At 32.7% G+C, this 10,000-nt stretch overlaps 1 protein-coding gene across 2 annotated transcripts in view; it reads left to right on the top strand.

The window, feature by feature from the left end:
* The window catches only part of LOC119573197 (proton-coupled amino acid transporter-like protein CG1139), a 15,636-nt gene extending 5,736 nt beyond the window's left edge, over positions 1-9,900 (top strand). For both annotated transcript variants that reach the window (XM_037920298.1, XM_037920297.1), the window contains exons 3-10: positions 1-81; positions 435-641; positions 2,507-2,608; positions 3,233-3,409; positions 5,305-5,483; positions 5,872-6,044; positions 7,476-7,596; positions 7,850-9,900. The exon at positions 1-81 is cut by the window's left edge and continues 70 nt beyond it. In XM_037920298.1, coding sequence (XP_037776226.1) covers positions 1-81; positions 435-641; positions 2,507-2,608; positions 3,233-3,409; positions 5,305-5,483; positions 5,872-6,044; positions 7,476-7,596; positions 7,850-7,994 — 1,185 coding nt within the window. In that variant the 3' untranslated portion in view covers positions 7,995-9,900. The remainder of the gene's footprint in view (positions 82-434; positions 642-2,506; positions 2,609-3,232; positions 3,410-5,304; positions 5,484-5,871; positions 6,045-7,475; positions 7,597-7,849) is intronic.
* Positions 9,901-10,000: the final 100 nt, after the last annotated feature.

Genomic DNA, 10,000 nt, shown 5'->3' with positions numbered 1-10,000 from the left:
CTCAAGAACTCTGGCTTGTATACTGGCACTGCTCTCTTGCCTGTCATAGCGACCATCTGCATTCACTGTATGCATATGTTGGTAAGTGCTCTCTTTAATGAAGACTTTATTTATTAACTGCTTATTATAGATGAGGTAAGTGTGAAATGAATTCTTTGGAGACAGGTAAGGTTATGTCAGTGGTAAGGGGTGTAACTATTAAAGATTTTAATGATTTATTATCAATCATCAGTATTGATTATTTATCTGATATGCTTTTACAACAGGGTATTCTGAAGTAACTTTTATATAATGCAGAAGAATCATGGCATAATAATGTATATTCTCTTGTGCTTACACATCTGCTCTATACTAGCATATCATTTATTAATACAGAATTCAGTTTTACAGAAGAGCCATCCTTTTCTGGTATTATATTTGGTTCTCATTTTTAGGTAAGATGTGCCCATGAATTGAAGGAAAGATTAGGAGTAAGTGGGTTGGACTATGCAGAAGTTGGGTACCACGCCTTCACCACTGGCCCTGCCCCTCTGCGTAGATTAGCACCTGTTGCACGTGCAGTATTGAATTCCTTTCTTACCATTACACAGTTAGGCTTCTGCTGTGTTTATGTGGTGTTTATTGCAGCAAATGTCAAACAGGCAAGTAATTTTCCAGTGTGCAGTTGGCAAAAAATATTTATGTTGTAAAGGAATAATAGTTCATTGTGAAATATAGGTGTTTTCATATATAGTTTGAGAAACAATGATTAAAACTAAATAAGTAAATGTAGATATTTTAGTGTTGACAGTGTTAATAATGATTTTTTAAAAACTAGCATTATATAGTACATTACATCAGTCCTAAATGCACTAAGGTGATTCTTAGGTTAGGTTAGGTTATTTTCATATGGCTGTAGTTTGTTCTAGAAATGACTCTGATGCTGAAGTTCTGGTAGATGGCAATCCATATCAGTGGGCATGGTACTTTTCCCAAGACAAAGCTAGGCTTAGCTTCATAATTTCATTAAGATATAGAAATTCAATATACTGAGGTATAGTTTACATCATTGTCACCATGACAACCTTTTTGGCTCTGTACTGTCGAATTTCGTATAGGAAATCGGTCATAGTGAGCCCTTATTTTATATGTGTAATACATTCCTAAACCTCCTCTGGTTGTCTGAAGTCTGTTTATACCTCCTACTGTGTAGATTATATAATATGCAGATATGTGCAGTGATGATATATACTGTTTATGTACATACATGCATGAATCAGTGACTTGCTTCCTATCTTTGGAGCCTTCTCAGCAAGTAAATTATTTCATGATGTGTTTGAGACTTGAGCCCTTGTGAACATTGTTGTCCAAGTAGCATAAGACAAATTAATGTTTTGCTCCTAGAGTTGAAGCCTGAGAAAATGAAAAATTATTTAATATAGTTATGGCTGTGGTGGTGTGATTCACATTACTCATCCTGTTTGCAGCTGTTGACTTCACTTAGTGACATGTGTAAGTAATGATCCAAGACTGCTGTATATCAATATCTTGCACATGTGCACACTATGAACCTTTGCAGTCTGGCTGTAGTGGTCCTTTATTCACATAATAGTACTGGCTTTGATGGGTTTGGAAGTTGTATTAAATTTCATCATAATGTAGGTGAAACCTAGAAAATATAAGCTATAGTAAAAAAAGAGAGAGAGAGAGAGAAGAGAGAGAGAGAAGAGAGAGAGAGAGAGAGAAGAGAGAGAGAGAGAGAGAAGGAGAAGAGAGAAGAGAGAGAAGAGAGAGAGAGAGAGAAAAGGGAAAAGAAAAAAAGGAAGAGAGAGAAGAGAGAGGAGAGAGAGGAGAGAAGAAGAGAGAGAGAGAGAGAGAAGAGAGAGAAGAGAAGAGAGAGAAGGAGAGGGAAAGAAGAGAGAGAGAAGAGAGAAGAGAGAGAGAGAGAAGAGGGGAGAGAGAGAGAGAGAGAGAGAGAGAGAGAGAGAGAGAGGAGAGGAGAAGAGAGAGAGAGAGAGAAGAAAGAGGAGAGAGAGAGAGAGAAGAGAGAGAGAAGGGGAGAGAGAGAGAAGAGAGAGGAGAGAGACGAGAGAAGAGAGAGAGAAGGAGAGAGAGAAGAAGAGAGAGAGAGAAGAGAGAAGGAGAGAGAGAGAGAGGAGAGAGAGAGCGAGAGGAGAGAGCGAGAGAGAGGAGAGAGCGAGGGAGGAGAGAGAGAGAGAGCGAGAGAGAGAGAGAAGAGAGAGCGAGAGATGGAGAGAGAGAGCGGAGGGAAGAGAGGAGAGAGAGAGCGAGGGAGAGAGAGAGCGAGGGAGAGAGAGAGCGAGGGAGAGGGAGAGAGAGGGAGGTTTATTGTTACATAGTTGACTAATGAGCACTATATATATGAAACTGTATCTTATACTAGCAAGATATATTGGAATGACCAATCTATTGAAAGTACAGATTTATCAGTAAAAAGAATTGGAAGGAATAGTTAATTTTATCATATTTTTATTAATGTGTTTTAATGAAGTCCTCTGTATTGCAGGTGGTTGACTGTAAGTTGCCAGGAAATGAAATTGACATTCATGGGTACATGGCTATTTTATTGATTCCTCTACTAGCCATATCAATGATTAGATCATTAAAGGTGAGTTGCTTTATTCTGAGAGCACTGCTCTTAAGAATCCATTTTGATAATAAACCACCAATAATGTAAGAGGTAATAAGAATGGGAAGTTGGCTTTGCTGTAGCATAAGTACTTTAATAAGACAAATAACACAGCTTTGGTATGAGCTTGTCTATTAAAAGAAAGAAAGAAAAGAAAATGCAGATCAGATTGTTTTTCTATCATTCTCCAACAATGTTTATGAAAATTTTGTTTTACATTTTTCTTCATCATAAAGCATATTTCATTTTAAAATGAATATTAAAAAGTACTTAACCATTTTTGATACGAAATAAGAGTGGGGTAACCTATTTTTTTATAATTGAAAGGGACTTTCTGTAAACTTACAAAACTGTAGAAAACCAGACCATAGAATTTATAGATGATAAGCAGGACTCTCATTGAACCTGCAGTGCCTCCAAGTTGGTGCTCTTGCTTAAGATGGAGGATGATCAAGGACACTTGGTTTCATTGTAGTAGAATATTTAGCCATTCATCCTAGCCTTTCAGGAAAAGAAATCTTACTTCTGACCAATATTTATATAAGGGTTCATCCCAGCTTCAATATGTTGTTTTCTACTTTCTAAATTATATATTTATTACAGGTGCTTGCCCCATTCTCGCTCATAAGCAACGTGTTCTTGGGGCTTGGCATTGCCATTACCTTCCACTACCTTCTCCAAGATATTCCTTCTTCTTATGATAGACCTGAGTTCAAGAGCTGGAAGCAGTTGCCACTCTTTGTGGGTACTTCAATATACGCTTTTGAAGGAATTGGAGTGGTAAGACCCTATTTGATTTAGTTGCATGTGATTTATGCAGTTATTTTTTGCTCCTTGTGTTATTATTTTTTATTGCTTTCATTAAATTGATGTGATTAGTATTATATTTCTTGTAAGTTAAAAGTGGTAATTATAAATGTAGTGGTCCCTTCAAAGATGAATGAATAGCTTTACCCTTCTGCTGCACTCTTTTTGGATGTCTCTCCCAGCACAGTGCACATATTCAATTAACCTGTATCTGCTGGGAAATTCTGATACATGTAGAAGACTCCTGGGCCAAACTGTAGGATGGTTACTAGAAACCTCTGGAGTCAGTGACACTGAGAAATTCCTAATGCCATCATTAACGGGTTAAAAGCTGAAAATATCAAAAGGGGAAATCAGAAATTTTAAAAATGCTATTTGATATCTTTATAAGCAACAGCAAATATCTTTTATTTGTACTATCATACTACATTTTCTCGCATGCATTTGCAATGTTTCTTGTATGTATACTTTAGGGAAATGGTCACCATTATCAGCATCCCATAGAATGCTCTCAGTGTCATCAACATATATCTATCTATCTATCTATCTATCTATCTATCTATCTATCTATCTATATATATATATATATATATATATATATATAAATATATATATATATATATAATATAATATATATATATAATATATATATATATATAAATATATATATATATATATATATATATATATATATATATATATATATATAATATATATATATATATATATATATATATATATATATACATATATATACATATATGTGTGTGTTATTTATTCTTTATTTTTTATTAAGTAAACAAATAAGGAAAAATAATCATTACCAATGAAAGAAAACATGAAGTGACAGGGAAGAGGAATTCCAATACAGAATTCAAAGGGGCATATTGCAGTCTGTATATTGTCAGTCACCTTCCTCATCCCCCTCTGCCTATTTGTCTTACACTGCTGTTACTTTAGACTGAGAGGTTAGCATTTGATTGTTTGTCGTCTCTCCCTGAAGTCCATGCTCTGAAGAGACTTAGGTGAATGCCCTTTTCAACTGATTTTCCAGCTGGTTCTGGGAAAGAGTGGTACCATCTATGTTTGTAATTTTTAACTAAACCAAAATAGTGAGTGATAGAATAATTAAAATTTATTTAATGAAAATTCCCCTCCTTAGTCACCAAATTGAAATGTTACCCTTAAGATAAGAAGCACAACATTTTGCCTTTTAATACACCTTAACCCAATGCCGACAGGGAAAATGGGGAAAATGCTGTGCTCATTTTTTATATTTTTGTGGAATGTCTCTGCACATAGATGGTTCTGCTAGTGCTTAGCCACAAAGGATCAATTAGTAGATCTTGTGATCTTACCTGATTTCACCTTTCCTTGTATTGGCGGGAAAAACGAATTGTTTACTAGTGCTATGAATATCGATGTTGTTATTTTTATTGTAAACATTAGAATTAATATAATGTTATAAACATTAGTAACAGCAAAATAAGATAGCGTAAAATATTTTCGTAAATCAAAGAAAATGTACGTATATGCCATGCCCATTGGCAAAGGCTTAATTCCACATCTTGACACAAGACCTAGACTTGTTTTTTGCAATGAATTTAACAAATCAAATCTGGACAGTAGTCATCCTCTACACTGAAGAATGGAGATTATTCACTGCTTGATTAAGCAAATTAATTTGTGTTGCTAAGAACCATTGAAACAGATTTGATGAGGTATCTGTAGTAAGAAAAAGCAGTAATTAATTTATATTCTCTTACATATTTGGGGTATGTTTTTGCTAGAACATTTATCTTTTGTTCAGCATATTCTTACCAGTTGATATATTTATAACATTATAATATTTCTCTGTTTCCATCTAGGTTTTGCCGTTGGAGAGGAAAATGACAACACCAGAAGATTTCCGTGGATGCAACGGAGTGTTAAATACAGCCATGATTCTAGTCACCTGTGGTTACATTGCTGTTGGATTCTTTGGCTACCTAAAGTATGGTGATGCTGTACATGGCTCAGTTACACTTAACCTTCCACCAAGTGATAAGTAAGTGTTTTCATTTTAACTCTTATGAAGTTTTTTGTATTATCATATTGATTTTAAAGATAATTTACTGAGTACACTGGCTTTTTAAAGCCTATCTAAGAAACCATTAGTTTTCTCATTCATGAGTAAAATGGAATTTGCTCTACTTTTTAAAATAGTACTTGATATGTGATATGGTAAGAGAGAGAAGGAAGGGATTCAGAATAAACTTAGTTTTATTCTGTGTAACTCATGCAAATCTTGCATCTGAGATCATTTACAGAAAAATATTTTTATATTGATTTGTTACTTATATTTTAGTAATGTGCGACATATATTTTTTTATCAACTTCACTGATATTATTTTAGATTATTTGCTTTCATCATAATTGTGCATATATTTTTTCAGCCTTGCACAGTTGGTGAAAATCCTGATGGCAGTAGCAATCTACTTGACTTATTCACTGATGTTGTATGTTCCCTCGGAGATCATGTGGCCACACCTCCGCACTAGGTTCCATTCAAACAGGGCGAAACGTGTAGGAGAATATGCATTCAGGGCTTTCCTTGTTCTTATTACTTGTAAGTATGGAGACTTTGCGTAATTATTTAGATGTCTTAACCCTTAACCCTGAAATAAAGACAACATTTCCGTGCAAATTCAAGGGATAGGGTAATCAGGTGCTACTAGGGGCTTCATATTGACCTTCAAGATCAAAAGTTACATACAAAGACAAAGTATATTTCTTTGTTAGATAGGAACTATATAGTGCATCAATAGAACACAAATTTGAAAAGTTTAATGCAGTTACCCTTTGCTTATGTATGAAAAGACTAACTTACTATGAATGTGTAAATGTAAACATTTCTATCATAGAAAACAATCATATGGGTTTACACATTTAGTTATACATGTTGAATGTAAAAACAAAGTGATATACCATGAGGTAATTTTATGATGCATAATAGTATGTTGTGTGGAGAGGGAATATGAGGGAAAAGGGGAAGGTTTTAGCTGCATGAAATATGTATGATTGTCTGAAGAGTTATGTGATGATAACATGATCATGGCTAGAGGAAATTTGCTAAACAGATGTCTATGTGATTATTACATTTGTCTCATTGATAAGAAAAAAGTCATGGAGAAAAAAAACACTAGTTTTTGATAGGCTTTACTTGATTGTGACAATTTATAACACCCTCACTATGTGCAGAGATCCATGATCATGCCATAGAAATGTATATGGACACAGCATACCCCATTGAATGCTCTTTCCCCTCCTAAAAAAACTCTTCTTCAAAATCTGGTAACAACTGTGTTACTGGTAACAACTATGATTTGATATATTAAGTTTGAATGAAGCGAGACATAATGAAAAATTACATTTTATTTTTTTTTTTCTAAATTGCTAAAATTTTGAGAGCAATCATATAAACATGAGATAAAAAATCATAATAAAAGCAATCTTTACAAAGATAATCTTTACAGAAGTATTCACCAGAAAAATGTCATAATAAGTTCAAATCAGGTACATAGTGGCTCTATACATGTTTAGTCACTGAGTCAGCACTGATCTAACCTGTTTATCAAATTTCTTGAGTTTTCTTTCTTTCTTTCTTTCTTTCTTTCTTTCTTTCTTTCTTTTTCTTTCATTTTTTCTTTTTCTTTCTTTCTTTCTTTCTTTCTTTCTTTCTTTCTTTCTTTTTCTTTCATTCTTTCATTTTCTTTTCTTTCTTTCTTTCTTTCTTTCTTTCTTTCTTCCTTCCATTATTAGCACTAAGCCTACTCTTCGTAATAATTATGTGAGTAATAATAATACTTACATTAATAATGATAGTATTATAAATAATAATATTTTATGCCAAAAATCAAGAAATAGGGTAAACAAGTGAGGTCAGGTTTAAGCACCTGTGGAACCACACACACTCTCCTAGGAGAGTGTGCAATTGAGACATTTCTTTGTCAGATCTACAATTAACAATTTTTTTTTTCTTGTTCTTTTTGCCTTTCAGTTATCCTTGCAGCAGCGATACCCAACATAGGCCTTTTTATTTCACTAGTCGGTGCTATGTCCTCATCCACTCTGGCTATCATTTTCCCTCCCATCATCGAGCTTGTTACGTTTTGGCCAAGGTGAGTGAAAATTACTTATATATTCCAGTTTGATAGATTTCATTTATGGTGTTAATAGTATTGTATTTGATTTGATTAATTCATCTTAAAATGAGCATTACAAATTCATGTTAAAAATTACACATTTATGTGCATTTTTCTTTAATTATTTACTTTTTTTTGAGATTTACTTCAAAATTTTATCGGTTTTAAAATGTCCCTGGACATTATTAAGTTCAGCATAATTGTGACAGCTCTTAAACTTTTTTTTCAGGGTATCTAAGCTGACAATTATAAAGTGTTTTGTAATTATGAGCTTCGGCATCTTGTGCTTTGTCATTGGATCCTATGCCAGCATAATGGCTATTGTTGAGTACTTCCAGAGTGCAGATGAACCAAAGCCAGAGTTTATATGTTAGAGGAATAAGTTTCTACTGTATATTTTCAGTAAGATGGAACTTCCATGTTTTTATTATTTTAGAGAATTTGCTTTTAAACAGTATGTATATTTGTGTGAATATGCAATATATTACAGAAAAATAAATAGTATTATAGAGATTCTGTAACAATACAAATGAAAAGTACAATTTGTCTTTTCCCCATATAATGAGAAAAAAATGTCTCTCAGTAAAAATGACGAAATTTCTTTCTTGTGAATAGTGCAAAGAGTAGTTTTCAGAGTTTATTTCCTTCACTTTCTCAGGATATTGTATTACAGTAAAAGAAAAAAATGATAGAATGAGTGTTTAGTTAGTTTAGATTGTTTTATATATCATGAATTTACACATTGTATGAGAATGTATGCAGCATTTTTCACAGAATATTGGGAACTGTAAATTTATGAATGCAAATTTTATGTTTTAAAAGTAATTTTGTTTAAAGGCAGATTTAGAGAAATTTGAAAGGTACTGTTAGTTAGTCTGCTATATTTTGAAGCCTCCCCCTTTTTGGGAGATATCAGCTTTTCAAGAATAAGAAAGGAAATTGGGTTTGATTTTTTTTTTTTTTTCAGATTTCTCTCATTTTGACGTAGCATACTTTTAATTCATTTTAAATGTCATAAATAGGCTTTTGCAGTGTATAGTATACACTGATGTTGCCTTATAGTTTTAGTTGATAACTGCACTGGCTTTTTCTTATATGCTATTTCTTATAAGTCTTTCCGGTGATCAACATTTTCTAACCAGTAATGAAGTGTAAAGTGATTAGAGATCTTTTAGAAGACTATATAAAAGGTTCCTTATCAATCCATATTATTTTTTATATGAGCAGATTCTCATTAACATCCAAAGAAAAATATAAGTGCAGGCACACACAAAAATGCATGTGAAACAAATACAGACATTCATTCTTTCACATGTAAATGTCAGGAAAGCTCATTTACTAATTTTAACCAACATCGTTCATACTTTCATTGCCATATAATGGATTGTATAATCTAGCCATGTAAGAAGTATATTTTGTGCATATATTTAGTTCATGTTTCATCTGTAGTATTTATTTGTAGATGAACAAATGTAGAGTAAATTAGGGATGTAGAAATGTTTTTGAAATTGTTATGAATCATTCACTGCGCATCCCCACCCTTGTTATCTCTTTTCTATTTTGCCCACATGTCACACAAAGAATCTCATTTTTTTTTGTAAGTTTCTTTCTATCATTTTACTTGGCATTTATTTATTTTTTTATTTTTTTCAATATAATGAACATTATTGTCATGTGCGTTGTCAGTCACTTCATTCTTCGCATGTGGTTTTGGTTATTTCGCTCCTACCTTGAGTCTCTCTTATTCTTCAGAGCTTTTCTGTACTTCAGGTAATATATATCATTTTTATTTCTTTATACAAGTGCAATAAGCATTCTTTTAGAATAATCGCAGCAGAAAAGGTTTACATTACAGTTACAATTCTTTAGCCACTTAAAAACTTTCATATATGAATTTTTATTTTAGTGTGTGTGTGTGTGATTTTTACTTATAAATGGGGTGAGGTGATGGGTTTGTTGCATCTGAGGGGATTTTCTTTTTTCATTAAACTTGCACATCATCAAGTTTTAGCTGTTTTTGATATCTGACTCTGTTATTTAACTGTTTCAAGGTCATTGTGTTTGTATATATACGTCTGTGAGGCATAGTGGTTGTGATGAATAGATTGAGCTTGAGTGTTTGTAAAAGGCAATAAAATATTATTTTTTCTTCTTTTAATTATTGTAATGATTATAAGTTATACTACTATTTTTGTTCAATTATTTTTTTTCTTATGATAATAGTTAATAATGTTCATTAACATCTCAAGAAAGAGTTTAATTATATCTGGCCAACTCTTCTTTATTTGCTTTCATTTATCCTCTTAATTGAATGTTCCATATGAACTTCATGCATTTCACAAGATTTGTATGTAAAAACTAGCACCAGGATTAGAACAAA

This window comes from Penaeus monodon, chromosome 5 (assembly GCF_015228065.2).
Source record: "Penaeus monodon isolate SGIC_2016 chromosome 5, NSTDA_Pmon_1, whole genome shotgun sequence".
NCBI classification, from domain to species: Eukaryota; Metazoa; Arthropoda; class Malacostraca; order Decapoda; family Penaeidae; genus Penaeus; species Penaeus monodon.
The sequence above is the reverse complement of the archived record's forward strand: the minus strand, read 5'-3'. Positions and strand labels throughout refer to the sequence as shown.